General features: G+C 45.4%; 1 protein-coding gene across 17 annotated transcripts in view; it reads left to right on the top strand.

Annotated features, from left to right (window-relative positions):
* Positions 1 to 25,307, top strand: part of LOC121592988 (RNA-binding protein Musashi homolog Rbp6) — a 621,310-nt gene that overhangs the window by 422,588 nt on the left and 173,415 nt on the right. For all 17 annotated transcript variants that reach the window (XM_041914978.1, XM_041914980.1, XM_041914982.1 and 14 more), the window contains one exon: positions 3,845 to 3,937. In XM_041914978.1, the coding sequence (XP_041770912.1) occupies positions 3,845 to 3,937 (93 nt within the window). The remainder of the gene's footprint in view (positions 1 to 3,844; positions 3,938 to 25,307) is intronic.

Here is a 25,307-nt window from a genome sequence, read left to right on the forward strand (position 1 = left end):
TTAGTTCTTTCCCCGTTTGGTTGGTTGGCGTTTGAACCCTAACGCTTTCTAGCATTTCGCCTCCCTAAAGACGGATTTTTTTTGGGGTGACCCCTTGGTAGTACAACGCATACACACGCCACATTACACACGCTGTGCACGTTTTTCGCTCACCGTGTTCGTTACAGTATGCAAATGCCACACCAACGAGACTAGTGGCGGGGCCAGTGAGGGAGGGAGTTGGTGCGAAAAAGGTTAGATTTTCAATGCAAGGCCATTTGCCGAGAGCTTGAACTTGGATGTCGTTCGGATGGTTTGGATGGGGCTCTGAGCGAAAGCTAGCAGCACCAAAAGGTGTGCAAAATTATTTCTTTCCTTTTAAGCCTTAAGCTCGTGCTTGAGTTGTGTTGCGAATGCGTGAATGTTTAGTGACTTGTATTGATTGATTTTTTGAGAAAAAGTAAATTTTTATGCATTATTCAATTGAAAACAAAATCAATTTAATAATTCAGTTTTTCAAGAAATGGTTGAAACAGTTTGTGTTGTGACACGTATGAGCATTTCTATAATGTGAATAAGAACGTATAGATTCAAATTTAAGGACCATGTATTTGGCTTCTTAAGATTTTTAAAGTTTTCAATCTTTTCTCTCTAAATGAGCAATGAATTGAATAACATTCGAGTCGAAAAAATCATTTTTATTCAAAGCAAGAGGCGTTTTGATTGTATTTGAGATTTATTTTGGTACTATTTTTAATGCGATTGTTTCTGATTGTCCTGCCAAGAATTAATTTGCAACACACTGTTCACTGTTCAGCTGAACTTTTTCACTTTGCATTATCAAACACAGTGCGCAAAGTGTGCGGCTAATTGAAATCAGTTTTATTTCATGCCGTATGATTACGGTTGGAGTACGAAATTATTTTCCTACCCGTGGCAACACAGCCCGCTTTCGCTCAAGTGTGTGCACGGTACGCAATTGAACGTTTCACACACGGCTCCCAGCACACGAAGGGCCAAGAAGTGGCGCTCACTTATAAGCACACACACACACACACACAAACACAGAATCCCCTTTGGAAAGTGGTTATTGATTCCGTGTCGGACAAGCGCACCAACGCGCGCGGCTCTTGCTCTCTTTCCCGTTCGCTACCTCTACCGGATGCACCCGGGGTCGTCAGGCCGGTCCGGTCTGATGTAAAATTCATTCGGCAATCACGCATACCCACTTTGCATCCTTGGGGCAAATGCAAACGGGTGGCCCGTTTTGTCAATCAGCTCCACTAATTTGCCCTCCCTGGAGTCAATTTCCGTCCCGTGCGCTTCGCTCCTCCGCTCCACCGCCGCGCAGGCTCGCAGTTGCCCAATGACCTCGGGGAAATGGGGTGAGTTCACTTTCGGGCTGGCCAAACACAGACAGCCGGACGGACAGCTGATTACATGTTCGGTTTAATAAAATAATGCAATAATAAAGTAATGAATTAATCAAACATGGAATTGAATTTCTTGCTCTTTGGCTGTAGTTTGGCACACAGACAAACGCACAGCCACACACACACGCAGTCCCTTTTACCCGCGTACTCGTGCTCGTGGTGTACGATAATTGCCAAGGTGATAGCCGGGAGTAATTTTCCGATTGATGCACTCGCGAGAATTGTACCATTTGCTGCCTGCCGTTACCGTTTTTGGCCCTTCCGGACATTTCTGACATTCATTTTGTCCTCCGCCATCCCCCCCCCCACCCTGCCTCTCTGTCACCCTCTGCCGTCCGCTTCCGCTTGCATGCTGTAAGAGAGTAGCAATTTGCTTACGGCCTCACACCTCGTCTGGAAACGGTGGAAATGATCAGCTCAAGGAGCCAAATTTAATTATCCTCTACGTAATGTCGTGAGTGTTTGCACACACACACACACACCGTTTGATGCACCGGTAAGAGTTGAACTCCAGTGGGTGTTTGTGTGATTGTGGATATACGTTGCCGTTGTGATGGGGTGGTAACGATGATGATGATGGTCGTGGGTAGTTAATATTGACCACCTGGGCTTCGCTAAACGTCCCCTTCAGGCAGGAGTCTAGCAGGGCTGATTGAAAATTGCTCTTACAGCTTGATTCGCTAATATCGTTTGTTGCAGGCTCGTTTTGATTAGCAAGTGTCAAACACGCTCACAGTTGGGCAATGAAAGTGTTGGTCCGCTGGAAGTTTGTGCAAAATCACAGGCGACATTTTTGTTTGCAATCATAATTAGTTTACGAATAATTTAACCAACAGTTCAGCCTGGTTGTGCTCATTCTGTTTTTAAACTAATTAAAGCATCCTAGTAGGTTTTTTCTTAATTCTTTTAGAGATATCGAAGCATTATGGTTTGCTAAAAATTTAAATCAAACAACGACTTTGTATTTTTTTTAGAATCTAAGAAAATTATAATCAAATCAATGTTTTCTGTACATTATTAAAAGCTGTTAAAGGACAAGTGATAACCACAATTAAATAAAAGAGAAACAAATACTAAGGTGAAAAATGCACAAATAAAAAGAAAGTTACTTAAACCTCAACTAGGAAAATGGTTGAAAATAATAACATAAGAAATTTATTGCAAGGTTTAGATTTACCGGTTAACGTACAATATTCCATCCAACGTACAATAAAGCCCTCCAGCATCACGGAACGTTGCTTCCAACAGCAGCAGCAAAAAACAAGAACTTTCCCTATCCTTTAAAACCAATTCAACACATTTCAACCAGCCCTCGGGGTTGGCCTTGACTAACAAGTGTGAAATAAAACGCCTTTTTTCCATCCGCCCCAAAAAAAAGCGCCACTTGCCGCTGCGAGAGTTGGGCAAATTCTTTCCGCCTTGCGCTGGGGGGAAGGGAGAGGTTAAATTTCGCGCCAACCGAACCCCTCCGTCTCTGAAGTGTGAGTGCGTGTGCTGTTTTTTTCTTCTATTTTCCTTAAGCGAAAAGCATTTATTTCGGATGAATTTCTATTCTATTTCGGCAAGGAGGGCAATCCCGTTTCCCTTACATTCGTTTCGTGTTTCGATTCTTGTGTGGCCGGGCTCTCCAAGAAAATAGAGTGTTTTTCCTACTTTTCTTGTGCAGTCTTTTCTTCTCTTTCTCTCTCTCGCCCGCTCCCCCTTCTTTTAACCGGGCCAGCTTCCGCCATTTAGCGATGAAAGGTTTCGCCTCGAGCGTCCGGAGAAATATTGCTTCAGATTCGCTTAAATCGAAACGCTTGTCGAAGGAAGGCGACTGTTTCCGGATTGCGTTGCTCGATGCTGCAAGGCGTTCTGCGGGCTCTTCCAGGGCCAGCCACACAGTTAACAGGCCCCGTCGTCGTGGTCGCCGCCGCATATCTGTCACGATTGTTCAATAAAAATATGTTTTGTATTTATATGCTCCGACTGGTTTTATGGCGCTGCTGCCACTGCTACTACTGCTGCTGTACATTGGAGGATAATTTATAATCATCCTGGCCGTCCTCAGGCCCTCGTAGGCCATCTTGGTATGTGTGTATGTGTGTGCAGTCTGTACGTAAACGGACAAGCAAGCGGACGGGCACATAAATAACACAGTTCGACAGGCTATTGAGCCAAAGCTTCGATTCGGCCCCGGGTGGCGGGAATTTGCCACCATTTGTCCACGGCGTTTGCGTTTTGCGGACGTGCCGGGGCCCAAGCAACGGCTGCCCCATTGCCGCTGAACGGCCCAATCATTTAGCGACCAATCAATTCTATCGCATTCATTCGCTTCGCTTTATTGCTTTCGCCTTATTCGCCACCGCACAAGTTGATCGATCGAACGTGTTCCCTTGGACTGGTGGTTAATTAATAATTGTGCCTTTTTTTCCTCCCTTTCTTTTCCGCAGATGGTGACGAGAACGAAGAAAATTTTCGTGGGCGGGCTTTCAGCGCCAACCACGCTGGAGGACGTTAAAAGCTACTTCGAACAATTTGGACCGGTAAGTACACGAGTGCAATTTTTTTCTTATTATGTTCCCCTACGTCAATCGGATTATCCATGCCCGTTTGCTGGCAATTGCTGAAAGCGTTCTTTAAAAAGAACACAACCGCACAACACCGCAAGACAGTGTCCGAATTTCAGCAAGGGAGTAAATCCTTTTTGTGGCTCTCAGCGTCGCCTTCTCGGGGACGAAAACTTTTCCACTTAAGCTTTAGTGCGGTTTTTTGGAAAGTTTTGCTAAATCGCTGCGAAGCACCATTTTGATGTTCTTCGCAAAAAAAAAATCTTTCCCACGAAACACCTTCCACACTGTTGTGCGCTCTACCCGGATAGGGAAAGATACCAGCGCGGACCTTCAGATTAGAGGACCGTTGCACTTCCCGGTTGCAGAAAATTGGCCGAAGCGCACCGTAGCTTTACTTTCGATTTCCTTTCGCTCAACGCCTCGAGATCGTAATCATTATTTTCATCATCCTGGGACCCCCTACTGTTTACCTGCAGCAATGGCTAGTCACCAGCCAAAGAGCGAGATCGAGCAGAAGTCCCTGGCTACGCTTGAAAACGGGTCGGCTGATACAGCCGCTGGGAAGAATGGGATGGCCGGAATGTCTTTTTACGAGACCGTCTCACGGGAGGACGGACACAGGCTGCACTCGGTGCGGCCGATTGGTGAAGTTAGCATTTATCCAATTGTCCAAACAAATTCCCTAAAGCCATTTTAAGTTGCTCTTGCCCGGTTTCGGTTGCGACCAAGCCGCGAAGGGATGGGAAAAGCGTTGACCGGTTGTTCCCCGGTTGTGTACCGAAGCCTCGGGAAAAGTCGCAAAAGTTAGTCATGCTTTTGCCGACGCCAGCGACACCGTGCATTCCGGGTGGTTTTTGTTCCATTCGGCCCAGCCCCGTTCGCTCTTGTCCCGACGCCCCTGTCGGCACACGTGACACCGGAGGCAAATGAGCACCACCTGGGTGGTGCGATCCGGCACGGCCAGCTTCCCATTTCGCCACACATTATGCTCGAGGCTGTTTTCCACCTTCACACCTAAGCACAGGTGGTTTTTTCTCGGGCTTCGGAGGGGTTTTTTTTTTTTGGTTTTTGCTTCCCGGCCACGCTGCTGCCCGGGCGAGAAAAACTAAAAGGACAACACTTTTCGTCCCGAGTCTCGTGCGCGCGAGAAGGATATGAGGGGAAAACACAAACACAAAGTCAAACTGTGCGAGCGGGCGCCAACGGAACCGGGAACAATGGGAGAAAAGTGAGAAAAACAAATTAAACAACCCCGTAAAGTCATATCTCCAAGACCACGGGCAAACGAGTGGGAAATACATTTCCCATCAGCCCGAGCACATCGCCCCCATACCGCCGTTAGCAATTGAGGGCCGTTCGGTGTTTGGTGCACGCTAAGCTTTTCTCACTCTCGCTCTCTCTCTCTCTCTCTCCATTTCCCTCACTCATTTGCTTTCTATCTCTGGAGGCTTTTCGCGGCATGACAAAGTGCGGAAAACAGCTAATAGCGTTTAAGCAAAACTAAAATTAAATTCATATCAGTTGGGGAAAGTTTGCTTTGCGAGCTCCGGGGTGTTTCTGCACAGAGAAACGGTACCAAAAGAAACGACGAAAATAATGTACACCAAAGGCTGTCATTTTTGGTGTTATCTAGGACCTGGGCGCACGCTGTGCGACAGCTTCAGATTTGCATTAAAGCTAAACAACATTTGTGATGTTATAGCTCTAATTTGTCCCGGCACACGACATGCAGTAGCTACGGGGATATATAAGTAGGGTAGTTTATAGAAAAGGGGTTTGATAATCGGTGTGTTTTCAGAAAAGTAGGCAATTTTTTCTACAGCCTAAGCATGGAAGATGCATGGCTCTGCCTAATGTATGACAAAAACATCCAGTTAACGTTCCAAAATGTTTGGTCAAAGAAGCATCAGATCAATCTGCTCAATGTAGGATCTAGAAAACAACGAATATATTAGAGAATTCTCGTATTTTCATCAATTTCGAAGATCTCGAAAATCTCGGTCATTTTCTTAGGCCTTTATCTTTAATAAATGAATTGTATTATTTCTGCATATTCCAAAAGAATTATATTTTTTATTCTTCGTTATTCTACTTTGTAGCTTTCTAGTCTTACCGATATATTGGAACCATGAGGTAGTGCGGAGCCTTTCCGAAACTAAAGCAGTTGTAGTCGTTACACGTGTTTTGTTTAGAATGCAGATTAAAATTGAGCTTTCTATTTCTAAATATTAATCTAAATACCTAGTGTGACATCCTTCATATCACTGGTTTATGATTCTTTTGTTCCTTGCTATGCTCTTAAAGCATAGAGATCCATTTTTGTAAACAGTACTGCAGGAAATACAATTCTGAGATATGGTATTTTGAGGAGTTATGCAGGTCATGTATTTGTATTTTCGTATTCATCTGTTTACAATCTAAGGAGTTACTTGTCGAGTTTGCCTGCTAAGAACATAGGACACGCTAATTACTTGATACTAGTATTCATCAGACTTCGATACGTATCATGGTATTGCACTTTGCCAGATGCTCCACGAATCTGTCGGGAAGTATTGTCGCCTTTTGTATTTCCAATGAAAAATGCTTGAAATAGGAAATAAGCGAAACCTTCTATTTGCCGTTGTTAGCTGTCGTTTCGCATGCACGAAACACTCAACCGGAAAGAAACTAATTATTCAATATCATTGAAAAATGGCGTGTTTCCACAACAAAGTATCTAACATATTCAATTTCTAAAATTGCAAACAGCTGTAGTGCAAGGAATCGGCACCGTTCAGTACTAACACGCAGCTGTCCCATGGCATGGCACGGTCATAACGAACTCTACCGTCTCTGCTGCCGTTGTTGCTGCTCTACCAGAGCAACGCTGCACGCTGCTGGAATTCGTTTCCCAATTGGCATTCGCCCCCTCCTATTTGAAACGGTCGGTCCGTCGGTCCTACAATGCAATCCCAATGTCTTTCGCTTGCCCGACCCCAATGTACGCGCGATTGCACAAATCCGTTCGCATGCATTTGCGGAATTTTGCCAGCACACGCACATTGTATGCCAGCTGATGCTTGAGCATGTGGGGCCTGGGTACACGACACACACGACACACGGTCTTACCGGGTTTTCAGTCCCGGTCCCCATAATATTGCATCGCTCCTTTGCTCCCACCACCCGTACCGAGCGCAATCGAACGAAAAATACTATACTTTCCGTCCTGCCATTTCTCGATGCTTGAGATGCAACCCACAGGGTGCGGGCGAAAGAAAGGAAAGCGACCGGTAGACAATAGAAGCTAGCCAAAGAAAAAAGTTGCATGAGGGAGGGAAGAGATGGATGGGATGGTGGAGGGGAAACACTTGTTAGTCAGCAAATGCTGCACCCGAGCGGCTATTGATCCGTACGGGCGCTGTTGTTTGCACAGTCTGCACATGTTTATTTGTTCGTTGTTCGTCTGCTCGGATTGCCTTTCTTGCACGTTTTGCGCAACCCGAGGATCATCATCAGCAAGCAGTGCGAACCGACCTCCCCTCCCCTCCGCTCCATTGACAAAATGCTGGCGCATTTGATGAAGTAGAAGAACGGCAGGGAGTATAAAAATATACAAAGAAACACGAACACACACACGAGCACGAGAACAGGGAATGCATTTGCACGTGTTCGATGCAGCGCGACACATTTCCACCCGTGCCGGCCTTGTGTGCGAGAGTGCAACGGAATTTGAACAATTTCCCATCACAATAACCAACTTTTCCTTCTTCGGAGACGGGAGTTTGCTGCGATCGGATCCGGATCGATTGGGAAAGGGTGGGATTGGTTGGGTAATGGTAGTGGCGTCTTCATTCGCACTAAACTCTACCGCCGACGAGCTGCACCTCCTCCTCCTCCACCACCGTCCAGCAATGAGGAGCGCACGTGAAACGTGCCTCGTTTGCTCGGGATTAAATTCATGTGCAATTGATTTTCTCAATTTACACTCTATTTATCGCCCGCCATTTTCTATCGCCCTCACTCGAGCTTCCCCTCCTCCCTTCCCTCGCAGAACGGTGGCGAGTGGGGAGGGGTGGTTGGTAAAGCTCAACGAGCCACCAGCAGCGTCCCACATAAACCAACATAAATGGGCAATGTTCGGAGCAGATTCTGCCGCAACTGCCAGCTGGGGTGTTCCCTTTTCGACCAGAGCCCGTTCTGAGATGCCTTTTGTGAGAAAGTAAAATCCCCTTCCAATGTGTATGCGCGAGCTTGTGTGTGAGTGCGGCTCCAGTGCAAGTGCAGCGCTTCGTCCCTTACTGCTGAACTGAGGTGAAGTGTTCGATAGAATTTCGTAGCCCCCGACCCGCAATCGCTTGCGGCGGCTGCTGTTCGCCATCGGTAGCGCTTGCAATAGCTTTTCGCTTGAGCGCAAGAAGCGATTCAGTGCTGCTCAGTTGCCGGATCCCCCGGGTACGCCAGCAAAACCCACTCGATCACCATTACCATCATCGCCGTCATCATTGGCGGGCGGGCGTCTTTACGGGTTTTGTGCGCTGTGTGCAAGCACACTCGCAACCGCATTAGCGGCAAGAAAATCGTGAAACACGTGAGAGATGTGAAAGAGGGAGTGTGTGTGTGTGTGAGTGTATCCAGGGCATTAGAATTGTCGTACGAATTTATTGCGGTTTCCCATTAGAGCCCGATGGCTAAAGAGGGTACCCTTCTGCTCGCTCGAACGATTGGTGGCGGAGGATCATTTGCAGTTGCTGCCTTCCCGTCCTGCCTCGCCCGGAAAGGGGGAAATGATGGTAGCAAGCTCTTTTGCATGTGGTTAAGGATAGTTTTTCCAAAAGGGAAGGATTATGTGCCAATGGACGGGTTGAATGGAAAGCAAAATCAGTGAGGTAGAGCAAAAAAAAAACGGAACTAAGAATGGAAAATCCGATTTTTATTTGCTGGGTGGGAAAAGAAAACTCTTCGAAAATCATTATCGCTCATCAGCAGCAGTCTAAGCGTGATGACAGTTTGCCGAATGTTTAACCATGCGTAGTCAGCATTTAATCGACGATATACGCTATAGAAACTAACGCACACCGGGTGAAAGACTCATTAATTAAAAACCACCGTTTGGGTAGCCGTGTTTGTCGGGACGGTGCTATGAACCCTTTTGCTTGGTGCGACGATTTTGCTGACGAGCAGATTATTGTTTGTTGTGTGTATTTGTGCGTTTTGTGTAATGAACGAGAGGGAAGCGTTTCTACTAAAGACTTAACACGCATCATTGCCTACGCTGCACTGCTAGCAACGAACCAAATTGGCGTATAATAAGTGATGGAATGTCGTCTATTTGTTGGTTGTTGGTTTCATGTTACACGCTACGATGAAAATAAATTGATTTTTTTTTTGTAAAACTGCAATTGAAGATCGCTGGAGTCGTCTGGAGTCGTTCAGAGTCGTTAGGAGTCGACTGGAGTCGGCTGAAGTCGTCCGGAGTCGAAGTCGCCCGGAGTTGGAATCTGTTGGAGTTTGCTGGAGTCGGTCAGAGTCGGGGTCATCAGAGGTTGTTCGAAGTTGACCGGAATTGGAGTCGGTTGCGCTGGCCGTCTTCGAATGACTGCGGACGACATCGAATGACTCCGGATGACTCCGTACGACTCCAGATGATTCTTGGCGGCTCAAAACGGATCCAGAAGATTTCAAACGGCTCCAAATAATGCTGGCCGTACCTACTACATTACATTGTCGGATCTGACATTTTTGAAGTTAGATCGGAGTCGAATCCGGATTTTTTGCTAAATTAAGCCATCATTGCTTGATGAGTCATATTTCATTGCATTGGTCCTGCTATGATAACAAAAGTCACTGAAAGCCAAGCCCACTTTACCAGTGGGTACAGGCAGGCCTTAACCGGCAACGGTTGTCGTGCCAAAAGAAGACGAAGAAGAAGATTTCATTTCATTATGCATTTATTTATTTATGTTTATTTATGATCATCTATGCATCTAAGTACACTTGAGCCAAGAATTGAGCCGCTATCAATCAAAAGAAAATAAATTTCAATGCTGAAATTGCAAATTTTAATGCTCAAAATCATACCTTACAACGAGCACTACAATCTACATTTTAATTCAACCACCGTCTGCACACGCACGCAACAGCCAGCTGTCGAACGTGAAGAAACCCCAAACGGATGAGGATGCTTTTTGATATTGAATCTCGAATGCGCCCAGACCATGGCACATAAGCATTATGTTGTTTCACAACGTCGTAAACGTTGCCGCACAACTATTCTTCGCTGTGTTGTATGCCCATTTTTTTGTGTGTGTATGTGTTTGCGTTTTTTGCCACGACTACTCCACTTAATGTATGCAGATCGGGCTCTGTGTATGAACGTCGCTTACCCCCCCCCCCCCCCCCCCCTTAAAAACCGACAAATCCAACTGTTGTGCAAGGATAATATCGTGCTAGCCGTCTTTCTCCTGGCAGTAACATTTCCCCCGCCAACATCCCAACATCCACTTTATGCGCTGTCTGTGTACGTGTGTACTTACTACGGTGTCAAATCACTTGGATACACACCACGAAATGGAGCACTTGCGTCAATGCTTACCACCATCCTGCTTCACTCTGGCCCCCGTGCCGCAGACAAAACGGTTCTAGCGAAGGGTTTTTCGGTTCGCTTTTTTACGAGATATTCTCCCCCCCGGTTTTCATTCCCATTGCGTTCGCAATGTTGTATGATAATGTGTGAAATAATTGCAACGATTTGCGTTTTCTACATCCGCCGAAACGGGGATAGGGGAGAGCGAAAAGGGGAAGGAATCATGCTGGGTGCTTGCTTACAGCACAAGTGAGGAAGTAACAAGTTTTGTTATGGCTCTGAAGTCTTACGATTCATGGAATAGTGCAACTGAATCTTTTGCCACTGTTAAGGCACACTCGTACAGGGAGCAATCTCTCCCCATCCCCAACACTTTGTGCTCTTCTTAGCCCTACCCAACTAACTTGGAATCCTTTCCTTCAATCGGAAGCGGGCGGGAAGGAAACGGTTATGTGAGCCATACCGACGCTGCCTTTTCCTAGCAAAAGCATAACAACATCGTACAAGTGTACACACACGAACACTATTTCTTAGAGACGGAGAAGCAGCAAAGCATTTTGTACCGAAGAAGAGGATGAAGCGAAAAAGTCATATGCAAACGGAGGCGCACGTGAAGGCACTGCTGCCATATGTATCGCTGGTTCCTGCACGCACCACAAATACGCTCGAGTTGGATACGATATGCCGTACCAGAGGCACAACAACCACTCGAACCCTTGGAAACCGTTCTCGGCACTCAAAATGTCTCTCGTTCGAATGGACGTCGAACCGGGTATAGTTTCTTATTTTATTTTATTGAATCATTTTATTTGCATATATTATTGCACATTTGCGTCATGCCAGATATGAGCCCCCGGAGGGTGGCGGTGGGATGGGCAGCTTGCAATACTAACTCCACCACCACCGGTACCGTTGCTGTCGTATACTCTTTTTTAACTTCCTGCATACGCTTGAAACTATTTGCCATGATTTCTCTTGTCGCTATCGCTTTTCGGTCGTTTGGTGGCTGTTTGTAGTTATGTGTGTTGTAGGGCTTCTGTGTTCCTCTACAATTCCCCCGTTGCTGATGCCGGTTATGGTGCCACACACTACTAACCCAGGGCCAAAGACGCTTGCTTTGGCTTAAGGTTGCTCGGGAGTCAAGAGATTGGTGCCGACGGAGCGGACGGCCGTGGTGAAAGTTCAAACCCGTTCAAAACAGTGGCAAACAAAGCAAACCCCGAGCAAAAAGGCCAATGCGTTGCTGCGCTTGTATCGTGTGCAAACGGAAGGCCGTATGGCTGGCGGAAAGGATCTAGATCCTGCCCGAGGGGAGCATCCTGCACAGCGCAATTGCCAACAGTGCAACGTCACGCAGCGGGCAGGAAACACACACACACACGTCGACCACTGTTTTATTGCCACTTGATACACCATTCGTTTGATGGTGTCGCTCCGGGGGTGTTGGAATCGGACGGCTATGACCAAACTCCCCGTTCCGTATGTGTGTGTGTGTGTGTGTGGTGAGTGTGATTTTGAAATCAATTTTTATGATATAATTTTACCACCCGGTTGTCGTGCGCTTCGTTGCCTTCGAACCGAAACGAGCGAGTGATTCACGTTATTTGGTTTTGCTGTTTGGTCCTTCGTGGTGGATAGGAATGGAACGGTTTGCCGTCTTTTTGGAACTATTCGCATACACTCACTCATCTTGCTTAGTTAATGTTTCATCCATGTTTATGTCCATAATCATTTTTTTTTTCTATTTAAACCATCTGCAAGGTTCATTGTCTTTTCGAACATGGAAGAAAATATGTTATTTATTTCGAATTAAAGGAAGATGAAACTGTGTTAGGATAAAATTATGAACGAAGCAAAAAACTGTCCAATATCGTACAATATCATACATGTTAGATAAAAGGAAACTAATGGACGTTATAAAGTGAAAGCACTCGCTGATAGCATATATGCATATCAACGTTTAAACCCTTGAAAAGCAGGTATAATAATTGCATAAAAATGAAACCATTTCTTTTCCATCGTGAAACTCACTCCGTGGAATCGATTTTATCGAAGCTATAAGCTTACATTGTTTGCCTCTTGCATTTGCCTTGGAGCATAATTTTTATTAGCACCCTTTGCCGGCGTTGCCCTGCTCCATCGTTGCGGCACCTCGAAATCCACGTTACGATTGTTACCCTATCATACCATTGAGCGAGAGCTTTCGGGTGTAAAGTGAACAAATGAAAAGTAATAACGAAGGATTTAGACTGCAGCTCGCGCTCTTCAAAGCGGGGAAGTACCGAAGGGGGTTTTCTCGTTTCATCATTTCGTGAAGTGCGGTTTCGAAAAGCGCGCAAAACTTTTATTGCGCAGTAAAAACGGATAGAATCAAAACAGCGCGGTGAAAATCCTTCCCGCTGGCTGGTTTCGTTCCATTTTTTTTCGCTCGCTTTTTTTCGCTCTCTTCTGGTTTTCTAGGAACGCGGCCAGGGAACGAATAGGGGCTTTTTTACCTCCCAGTTACCACGCAGCAAAGAGTGCGATCGCGGATGCATGACGACTATTTCATTTGGATTTTCGACCAAATTGCACGAGCTGGTCAAATATTGGTTTTTCTTCGGGCGGCGATCGGAAAGTGAGCGAGCGGAAAACGAATAGTAAAATCGTTCGCAATCGAACCATCTGATAAGCGCGCACCGGCAGAAAACCTCGCCCTGTATCGGAATCCATCTGCGTGGAGCAGCGACCGAGAAGCGATGGTTCCCGTGTGAGACCGGGTGTGCAGTCGATAAATGGTATTAGCTCTCGGTTTACAGCCTTTTTTTTCTTCTTCTTTTGGTTGTTCGTTTCTCACTCAAACATTGTGGTCCTGTGTCAGCTGCGCTACGCTGGCGATGAGTCTCGGCACGACGGATTACTAACGGAGCCGTCGGTTTGAGGACTGGGTATGAGATAGGGCTCCATTTTTCTTTTACTCCTCTGTATCGCACCAATCGCACTGTGGGCTGGGAAAAAGTTACATTAAACAATTGAAACTCCCGCTAATCGGTGGACAGTTTTTCCCCGAGGAACGGGCACGGTACGGGATCGGGGAAAAGAAGGAAAAGACAAAACCAGAGTGCCAGACGCCCGATAGCTATAAGGATTCGAATTAAAAATCAATATTTGAACTGCAGGATAATTGATTCGTAGCGACTTATGGTTTGGAGATAATATTTCCTACGCCGAGGACCGAAGATTAAATTTCATTGGCTGAGAGCGGGAATGGGCGGATTAACACGTTTGATGGATCCCGGTGCATTCACTATTTCATTTCAGTTAGCGAAGGAGCTGTATTAAAAATTGTTTCAACTGCGTTTTAAAACAGTAATAACAAATTCATTTCCTAGCAATTCATTCATTTTTGAGTCCTGCCATATTTTGTGTGACTGAAACAAAGCTCAACTTTTGCTCCGCATCGTCAATTGCACCGGTCTAACTTGAAGATTAAATATCCATCTCGACGCAAGAACACATCGTGCAGCAGCAATATTGCAGTTGCCCACTAGAAACCGTGTCCATCTTGCAACCGCGGGTAAAAGGCAGCAAAAATAAACACCGACCACTTGAGGCAACTCATGAATCCCGATGTGTCATTCTCGGGCAGAGAGATACCATTGCTCAAACCCTTACACTTCAGCCATCTTCCGTTTAAGCACGATAAAAAAAACCCGTGACATAGGGAAAAAATGGAGCATGACAAGTAGGGAGTCACTGCAGTTAACCAGCCAAGATTAAAAGCTCAAACTCTTCGGTCGCCTGTGGTCCCACCAGGATGTGGCTAGAAAGAAATGGTGGAAAATTTTGATCGAGGTACAAAAAAACAACCCCTCTGTACTGGGTTCTGTGTTCAGGTTTCGTCCTTTGAATCGTATGTGTATGTTGTTCATGTGGCGCTGAATGCTTCATGCTGAGAGACTGTCACATAAATAAGAACGTTTAAAAATTCATACAGCATCAAGAGGAATGATTTTTTTGCGCTCTTGCGTCTGCTACCGCTGCAGGTTGCAGAGACAATACGCACAGAGCAAAAACCTTGCCGGCGTGCAATGTTTGTCGCTCTTAGAATGCAATAAAGAATATTTGCACAAATGGGATTGGAAGAATAATTCCCCAGAAACGACTGCTAATGAATATTTGTCGTTTGTGTTTTTTGTGTGTGTTTGAAGTTGAACGATGATATAAAGTTTAGATGGGAATTAATAAGTCTTTTAAAGTTGAAGTGATTTGTTCGCAATGATGTTTTATTTTCTCGCAAAATTTTACATTTATTTACACGGTTCAATTATGCAACTTATTGCATGAAGCATCATTCGCTAAAATCCTTGCTCGACTTCCAACCCGAATGATGTAGTTTTCCATCCCAATTAATGCCAAACGCCAGGTTTTCTCCCATCGGACACACCAAGATTTTGGCGGCACCGCTACAACCGCATCTGCATCATTCCTACCTCAAAGCAAGCGTATGCAAGAGGTGAATGTGTGTGGGGTGGTAGAAATTATGTTTCCATTCTGTGCAGCACTTACGATACTAGCGTTCCTTCCACAGCATCCGTAACATAATATTCGCGCGATGAATAGTACCCTCTTCTAACGAAACCCACGGCCAAGAGCATTAACGTGGCGTCCCCTCAGCAAATGCGCCTAGCATACCGTGTAGACTGGGGAGGAGCTGTTCGGGCTCGCGTAACACTAAGTAAGCTTCCTCCCCCTTCCCCACTCTCGTAGTTTGAAAACTTTCTCCCCATCGGAGCGCATAATAATAGAACATAAATAAACTAAATCATTTTAATGTTTATGATCATTATAATTATTGCTTTTAAAGTATGTATAACCATTAGCGCACGTACAACGACGATCATACCAACCGTCTCTTCCACCCTCATTGGGCAAAGAGACGTTGCCGTGTTGGTGCATCGAAAGTACTGACAAGCACGTCTCTGACCAGGCGTGAGTGCGAGCATGATGGTGCCAGAACGTTCTAGGATGGCGTTGGGTGGGCAGGAGCAATTTGATTTTCGGTTGGAGCGTCTGCTTCTCCAAGCGACCAGATCTTTTTGGGCATCTCTACTCCGAGCGATACGCTTAGCGCTGATAATGATTGTCCCGTTAATGGGGAAGTGTTTTTGTCTGTGTGTGTGTGTGTATTTTTGTAACGAAAATTTGTAAAAAACATTGCTTCAGCTGGTCTATTGAGAAAGGAAAAAAACGTGAGTGTCAGTGTCATCCCATTCATTGGATATTCGATTTTGTTTTTATTTTTCTCATAGGCGCATTAAAGTATGTTTCTTAAATGCGGGATGCTGTCAGCAAATACAAATGATAACGACCACGATCAGCGAGCTATCCTCAACCTATCCGCTTTTATGTGGCTTATGAAGCACAGTGCCTAGTATGCTTTTTTAATATGTTTCTATAGCTACCTTGTAGGTTAAAAATTAGGAGAGACGATTTTTTTTTTATTTTATCAGGATCGATTCATCTACTTCGACTACATATTATATTTTTTTTTCATGTGCTTGACATGACGTCTATTCAAATAATATTCTTATTTTATATTTAAAAGTCTATTTTACATATATTTATCGAAATGTGTACGAGAAATAATTCTACAAGATTAATATTTTTCGTTGTTGCATTCAATACCACACAGCACATCTCTTCTGGTGTCTGAATGCTGCTCAAATTCCTCCCACTGCTCTGATTCACACCACATAATCCTCGTTGTCGAATTCTTTTCAAATGGATGTTTTTTTTTTGTTTCTTTTGTTTCTATAATTCTTCAAGTTCAAACCATCCAGAATCATCACGTGAAACAAAGCGCTTTTGCCATCTGAAACGCAGGGGCTTCGTAATAAAAAACGGAAACCCCGTAAGCCACTCAGGGGAAGAGACAGAACATCTGGTCGCCAGGATGTCGGCGATTTTCAAAAGAACGCCCCTATTTGCATTCCACACAATACGTTTTCCGCTTGTTTTACTTTGCCTCTTGGTCGCTCTCTCCACGATTTTGGTTGATACAGCCTCTTTTTGTAGAATTCGTACCTTCGTAACTTCCCATGTAGGATACATGAAGCACGAATGCAACATACCATTTCCGGGGACACGGGAAGATCTTGTGGAATATGGGTTTCTTTGCGTTTTGCTTGCCAGGATTGGCCACACAGACTGCATCCTTTTAACCTTCTCCGGGTATGGTCGGTTTTCCAAGAAATTACCAACGCATTTTAGTTCTTTTAGCCTGTCTCCTTCGATAGTCTCCAAGAGGTAGAGCATCAAGATATCTACGCCCAAGCTGTCGATCACAAACACGAATGTGGTTCGTGTCCGTGTTCGCAATGGAATCCGCAAGAACAGGCACTAAAATCGCCAGTAAATGCCTAGGTTTGCGTCTTTGCCAGCAATATGATGTAAAGAAACCCAAAACCAGCTAAAGAATCATCGTTGCTTTACAGCGTACGGTAGGTCACATGTACCACCGGCATCGCCGTGCTAGTAAGAGTTTTACACAGTTGGGCTGCTTTCGCTGCGTGATTGAAGTTCTGCCCTTGCAAGAGTGAAGTGCACGGGGAAGCTTGCATATCTTTTCATTCTTTCATGTTTTTTTGTTGTTGCATATTCCATCCATTGCGGATACCGAGTTGTTGATGTTACATTCAAACAATTGATCCAGGCAGGGGAAAGCGCTTTTTCGTTGCTGTTTTCCCCCTTTTTGAAAGCCCGCATTGCCATCGGAAGTGTGATGACGGTCTATCCTAGTAAGCTGGATCGGCCCCTCTCTTCATGTGTGCATATGTGGGAAGCGAAAACGCAAAAAGGATACGAAGGCTAAGCTCGTTACACGAATCATCTTTTTCAAAGGTTGATTGTTTGAAGTGGATGTGAGCCAAGTTGCATCGGGTGCCACTTCGCAACCTCGGCGTGTGGGTGTGTGATACACCCGGAGAGGTGCATCGGATACTACTTCTGGTCTAGCCTTGTCGACACGAACGGAAAGCGGGCTACTTCGTGATGAATCGAGGTTATAGCACATGTAGTCAGTTGCATATTGTTTCGTTCTGGAACTTGGCTATGGGGGGCTACTGGATGGTTACTGGTTGATGTAGAACCTTTCGCACGGTGACGATTATGATGCTGTGCTACTGCTGATACTGCTGCTGATGTTACTGCTGGCTGAATGATGACGGTAGTAGCATTGATGCAGGGAAAGTAACGCGCATCTGGCACACATGCTGGTGGGTAAACGTTATAATAACACCCACAAAGCGAGATACACAACGGTGAGCCAGTACGTTTCCCTCCAGTACGTTCGCGGAAGTGTGTGTACGTGTCATTTTACAGAAGATTTAATTGGAACTGGTTGACGGTATGGCGAGGGATGTTAAGGGTTGGCACGAATGCATGCGACAACGTATATACGTGCTGTCAGTCGCTTTGACACAGCTTGTCTTCATCGCAGCAGGTTTAAAATTAAATATCTGATACCTACGTCGCATCTGGAGTAAGCATGACAATTGAAGACTAATGCTGGAGGAAAAACTTCAAATTGCGCCATCGATACAACAAGAGAGACAACAGGACGCAGTTGGAAGCTGGTAAACACAATATATGCCAGTTGTAAAACGTACCTGAAACTGTTAATTTAATTACATTGATGATTATCAACCGAGCTTGTTACACAGACACTTTACAACTTGCTGTGAAAAGGTACGGGAGGGGAGTTTAAGGTACGTTGAAGAGATGGCACTTTGTCTGTCGCCTGTATCCATGTTGGGTGAGGCTTTTGTTATTATGAGCGCTTTCAATTTGTATCGCTGACAAGCCTTTCCCGTGCCGAGTCCGTTAGTCAAGTCCGAACAGATCCTGAGTGGCGTATGATTTAACTGGAAGTCAGTGCGTTCTCTTTCTTCGCCCCTTTAACGAGCTCGCCATCACCATTCACCCCGAGCGGGCAAATAACGGTGTTTTGCCATCTGTTTTTCCACTAAGTACCACAATCGGGTAGCCCGCCCATCCCATTTCTACGCGCAATCCTTTCGCCCTGTCCCTGGACTCGAAGTATCATTAAACCTAACTGGCAGACCTAACAAACTGCCTCCCGGTGCAAATGGGCCGAAGGGCCGAGGTTTACCGGCGCATACCTTGTCGCTGCCAGGCGTGCAGAACAATGTTTTGCTTTTTAGGTTTTCCTCACCTGGAAAAGGCCATGCTGGTGGAAAGTGGTTGTGTTTTGTTTGTTTTATTTTGTACTCTCGCTCCTCACACCTCAGCCACCGGGGGGATGGCTGTGTCTCGGGACAGTGGCCAAAACCACACATCCTTGAAGTGGTGCCCGTTTGGCAAACAGCGGTAGCAATTCCGCAAATAACCAAATCATCATCAATCCAGTAAAACGAGAGCATCATCGACCATTAAGCTTAACGATCAATTAAAACCTGATCCCGAAACAGAAGGGATACAGCTACCCGTTGGCAACAATGGCCATGGTATGTGACGTCATATCGGTAAGGTTTGTGGGGATCTTGCAAGACGTTGGCACGCAATGCGTAGCAGTACAATAATTTTGAGGACGTTTGTTAGTTTTGCGTCGCTAGGCAGGTGGGACCACAGGCACGGTGTCCATCATGGGCGATGTCCGCAATATCTGTTGCTCGTAAAATCAACGAGGCAATTACGAGGGGCTCAGACGCAACCTGAAGAAGACAGACAGGGACAGCTTTCTAATGAGGGCGACCCCTCTACTCTGCCTTAACGATCGTTTCTGACAAGGTTTTCGTGTTATTCTGTGCGTTTTGGATTGCCATTAGTTTCTATTACTTCTGGGAAATGTTTGGTTGGATTGCAGTTGTTTCTAGTTGAAGGTATTTGTAGGCTACAAAATCTATAGGTATGACTCCAAACAGGTCTCAACTACCGATAGACATATTGTATTTATGATATATTCTAATTTCCCTCAATAAGATTTTCTTTTGTTAATCGACAAAGCACAATGCTGTTTTCAATCAACTGTCATTTACCTGTGCTCTCTTCCAATTCTGCAAAGCAACTACTGAAACTGCCGACTCCTCTACCAACATCCGAATGCCAGTTGACAGGGTTCTTAAGCTTTACAATTTACGTTGTGTGCTGTTGTCGTATTGTAAACATCCTCATTGTGTGATGCCACAGCACTGCCAACGGTTTGCCTCCGCCATTACACAGAACGTCAAATTAACCGAACACAAATTTTACTGCGCCAAGCACCGAAAAGACATCATACGAACTCCCAACAACAACAGAGGCGGGTGAAATCAACCAAGTGAAAGCATAAACATCGCGGAAGCACTGTGCTTGTGTATGAGCGCCATCTTATTACCCCCTTCATCCTCGATCTGCCTTTCGTCGACTTGCTTTAATGAGACTAAAAGTTTCATATGTTTAGACATGCACACACGCACACGTCCATTCGGAATCTTGAGGTGTGTTACGAGCTTTTCTGGATGATCTGGAAACAAGACGATAACGGTTTTACTGGTGAGATGTCAGAGAAAGTTAAATGGAAGAAGAGGGCTGTTTTTATGTTAGCCCGGCTTGTGAGTTGGAAGCAGCATCAGTAGCGTAGGGCGTGGAATGGTTTAAAACGAGCGAACACCTACTCGGATAAGATACGGTCTCGAGATGTGTCAGCCCCTGACTATCCGACCATTATCCGATTCCGGGTGACCTCTGGTCTTGAAGGGTCATCTTTCAAACGAGAAGATAGCCATCAGCTCCATGGCCGACAGGTCGACAGGGCGAGGACCGGGTAAACCAACGGTGATAGTGCTGCAGCAACGATGGGTTTAATGGGCAAAGACCCGGTCGGTGATGGTAAAGATAGTACGCTAGAGCTGGAGAAATGATTGTTATGGTGATAGTCGATGGATAAGGATAATTTTCCAACCGTCGCACTTTCTGCTGCACGGTGCTCCGGGATAATGGATGATGGAAAAATGGTTTCAAAAATGGGTTGGGCTCCGTTATCCTGCTGTGCAGGTGGTATTTTCACAAGCTAAACTAACAATCTCGCAAGAAACTATCGCTCGCTTCTTGCCACGCAATATCACACGGCGTTGGAGGCCGGGATGTATTTCTGTTGCCGTTTGTGGCTTAAGAGAAGCGAAAACTGAAGAGATTGGTGGCTGGCTGGGATAGGGAGCATTTTTTAACCTTACAGTGCTTTCAACAAGTTGCTTGCTGGATTTTACATTTACCCATTGGCAGGCAACCCGGCTCTTCAGCGAGCAACAAAGACGGAACCGTTGAGTCTTGCCTGGAATGGGGGCTGCCTTTGTAAATCTTGCACCCGACAACCTTTTGCTACAACAACGTTCGTTAACCTGTGATCCTGTTTCCCTCGTCTTATGCCGTGTAAGGTATCGTTTGCTGTAAAAAGCAAAACTTTTCGCTCACACATGAATCGTACGCGCACGTGTACTTCGCAGCAGCAGGAAGAATTGGCGACGGCACACTACAAACGATTTCTGCTCCTCTGGCTCTGGTGCAAAACTTTCCACTCCCGCTTGCCGCTCCACTGCGGCGGTCTGGGATTTGCCTTTGCTTGCTTCTTTGCGATAAGAATGCATGCGGTGGTGGTGACGGTGGTTTACGCCGCTCCCCAACAAGACGGTGGGAAACCTGACGTACCCACACGGTCGGTGACGCCTCCCCCGTGCAAATGCGAAACACAACAATCTAATTAAAATTTAGTTTGCTACATGGCGCGGTTTGCTTCACGCATCATAACGGTGCGGTGTCAGCACTTTGGCTGGATTACGACAAACCTTTCCCCCCTTCTGCGCTTCAGTGGCCGCCAGAATCTTCAGAATCTCTGATGGGAAATGTAGCAAGGGCTACACATTCAAAAATTAGTGCACAAAGTCATTATGGTTGTAGTACCTTTTGTTGGGCTTGCTCTGCTTGCGAGATGCCACTTGGGTTGTAAACCCGGGCGCCTGGTACAATGCTTACCGGGGGTGTGATGGCTGTAAGGAAGTGAAAAGCATTAAACATAATTATATTAATAATCGTGACAGGTTAAAAGCATGCTGTAAGGCATTTGCCGGGTGCACCAATAGAACGCCCGTACACTGCGCACCTAGGCGCGAGGTGTTTTGATTTTCCCAGAGGATGTGTTGTACGGTTGTCTTTTATTCTCCTTCTTGATACATGTCTAATTTGCTCCATTATGAACGTACTTTAGCGTTATGTATGTAATGTGGAGACTTGAACAATGTCGCTACAGCATTTACATGTTTATAGTGAGTGCACATTATGTAGAGAAGACAATACGCAATTGAAATGGGTGCTGTAAAATATGCTGCATTCATTTGAAACAAAAATCTCATAAACCATAAACACACACACACATAAAGCACATAAACCATTTCTTATTGGACAAACTATTTCATTGAAATGATTTATTTATTTATTTATTTAAAATCAGGATTTTTTTCAAATCAGCGTAATTCATATTTCATTGTCAAGCTGTTAAATTTGATGTATCATTTTGCTACATCTGATGAACATGATGCTAAAGTGAAGTAACGTAGCAATGATTCGGCTAAGACACATTTTCCCACCATAAGATGATAATGTATGTTGCTCTGAAATGGAAAAAAACGTGAACGCCGTGGATTGCCAAACCATATGAAAATTAACTTTCAGATACAAATACTTTAGGACATGATAGTGTCTTTATCCTCTTATTTGTTTTTACACGTATGTTTATCAACTTATGCATAATTTGTTGAACTATATGTTGAAATATATCTTGCAATATATTAACTAACCCATATTTTCATTTCCTTGTTTTTTTCACAGGTGAGTAAACACGTTCGATCACTTTACCCGTGGCACTGGTAGTTCCCGTGAGTAGTCAAGCGTACGATATTTAGCCATTCTTTTGCAAACGAAACAAAGTTTCGAAACTTAAAGTCATCTTTCACGAAAGTAAATGACTTCTCAAGGCCTATTAACAGTACGACGCACGTCGCTGTGAAAGCGATTTTAAACCCCCCATTTCGTCCTTCTCCTTCGACATTTCATCCAAACTCAACAACACATTTTACTATACCAAGGCAAGGGAAAACTCGAGCAGCAAGATGCCAAAGCAAACCGGTTGCACAAGGTAACGCGCCAAGGAAATGAGTTTTAACTGACTTCGCAGAAAACGCAACGCCGGTGAAGTAGGAAGGTGGGCAGCATAATGTGCTGAGCCTAGTTTTCGGCACGCCAAAGTACTTACCCCTTTTTTCGGCTTCATTTTCCACAACCCTTCCGGCAGCGCAACTTGGCAGTTAGACACGTCCCCACACTTTCAATGGCTGGAGTTTTTTTTTGTGTGTGTTTGTGTGTATTTCTGCACCGTCAAAAACTCCGTCCTCCTCAGCCATGCTGACGTTAACGTCGGTCCTCTCAGCAACTCGTATGCAGGGTTGGTCCTTTCCCAGACCGATACGTTGCTGTGTCTTTCCCGTGTTCGATAGGTGGTAGGAAGGGGCAGAAAAAAAACCAACTACCGTACCCTATAGCAGCTGAAAGCCATAGCGCACAAAAGGCCCAGCAGAAATCCAGGGAGTCAAATTGGAAATTAGAATGAGAAATCAGTTTTCAGCTTCAGTCAACCGGGAACGGAGCGGGAACGGGAAAAATGGGAAAATTCCGGTGTTTTCCGTAACATTCTTCAACGGGGGTTTGCACCGGGGTTTTCGGCCGGCCCCATGTACAGCCCATGTGCATACTAGACCGACAAGGAACAGGCTACGGGCAGGGAGGACATGAAATGTCTTCGTTCGGGGGTTCGGTGCTAGTACGGGCACAAAGCAAACGCCGAAACGCTTTCCGAACGCTGAAGAAGGGAAAAACCTGTCAACTTTTCAACCAGTCATTCTGCCGAAAAGTTGCCTTCCGGCTAGCGTTGCTTACTGCCTTGCTGTGCCTACCTTGCTCGATGTCGTCTGAAGCCTTTCGAGTCACTGACGGCCTCCCTTGGCTTGCCTGTTGTTTGAAGTTTAGTACGCGTCAATAATATGCTTTGTAGCGTAGACAGTTAGTGTGAGTTTAAGCTGGAAAACGATTTTAAAGGCGTCCGTAATGGTAATGAAGAAATGATTGTTGCTACTTCCAGAAAAAAAAAACTGCTGTTGCAATTTTTTAGCATTTGCAATAGCTAAAATTTGATTAACATTTTCTGCAAAGAGTTCCTATCCAACACATTCTTCATGCAGGCTCCATTAACATTCACTGTTTTGGTTGCTTCACGAGAAAAGCGGTTCCAACTTTCCGAACAAAACATCTCCGGAACTTCGGAATCGTACGCAAGTGATTTGATTGCCGAAATCGTCCTCATCAACAATGGTGCACTTTCGCTCGGAAAACTCGTACCCTTCTCCCATAACTCCGTTCTCCATTAGCCAGCTCCACCGAGCCAATGATTAATCGTCAGCAGTGAAATTGCTTCTCCGTGCGCTTCGTGGGCTTCAATATTTATCTTCTTAATTACCAGCGAAAGGCCGAACTGCCGAACTGCTGGAGCCTTTTGCGTACTAATGCGTTTCGCTGCTGGTATCGGTGGACCAAGGGGATCTACGTCGGCTTCCAGGATAGCGATTGGAGCAAGGATTCCAAAACCGACGTACCAATCGAATAAGTGTGTGCATTCAGACGTGTAGTGTTGTGTGCGTAGGCTCGAATGCCTACGCTCGCTCCATGGGGTTTCCCAGTTTTTCTTTCCAGGCTCGCTGTGTACCGTGTCTCGGGCTGGCTGGATGGGCCCGTAGGCGAAACGCAGATAAATCGGTCCGATCAAAAAAGGGAGCTATCCTTTTTTTTCTCCCGAGCTTCTTTGCTTACTTTTGCACTGCCTCCGCTTGCCCCCAGCCACACTCACTTACGGTTGGATTGGCTGAACCGAGGCGACTCCGCAGCGTAGGGAAAGCTGGCGACAATGGCAGGCCTTTCCAGTTTGTACGGGGAAACATGGCCGTGCCGGGAAAAACCGGGCTAGAATAATGGGAAAACAGTGATGCGGAAGATGACTACCGGAGCGCCCTCAGGGAACACATCACTTAGGCGAAGGACTTCACTCATCACAGTCGTCTTGCGCGATGGGCCTGCTTGCCCGGACGATGAAAAACTGTCGTCATCAAGCACTCATTAAAAGCAAATATCAATCAAGAACACATCTCGTGTCCGTTGTCTTTGGCAACATGGGCTGGTGTGGATCATTGTGTGTGTGTGTGTGTGTGTGTGTTTTTTTTTTCCTCCTTCTCCTTTGCTTTCGCTCCGATCGCAAGAGAATGCCGTTTGTCCGACCCTTTAAGAAGGAAATCGAATTCCTCGTTGAATTTACTTGATGTCTTTTTTTTTTTTTTTGTTGATCGGTTCATCCTTCATCTCCTTTTAATCTTCCTACCGCGGACAAAATAACGAAATCTCCCCCATGCGGACGAGTATCGATTTTATCTGAATCCATCTTCGGACGATTGATTCCACGCGGTGAAGCCTGGGACAAAATTTATTGAAAGCAAATTCCCGATTGTTGATAAAAAGTGCTGCGAGCGAACTAAAAGAAAAGCGTTTTGAGCAGTTTTTTGTTTTGTTTTGCCTCCGTTGCCTGTGCGTGCAAAACGGAAATATAATCGAAAACAAACACTCACTGTGCAGTGGAACAAGATGCTATGTGGGTGAATTGTTTCGGGATGGAAATACATCCTATTTCACCCTTGTATGGTGAATGTT

This window comes from Anopheles merus, chromosome 2L (assembly GCF_017562075.2).
Source record: "Anopheles merus strain MAF chromosome 2L, AmerM5.1, whole genome shotgun sequence".
NCBI lineage: Eukaryota > Metazoa > Arthropoda > Insecta > Diptera > Culicidae > Anopheles > Anopheles merus.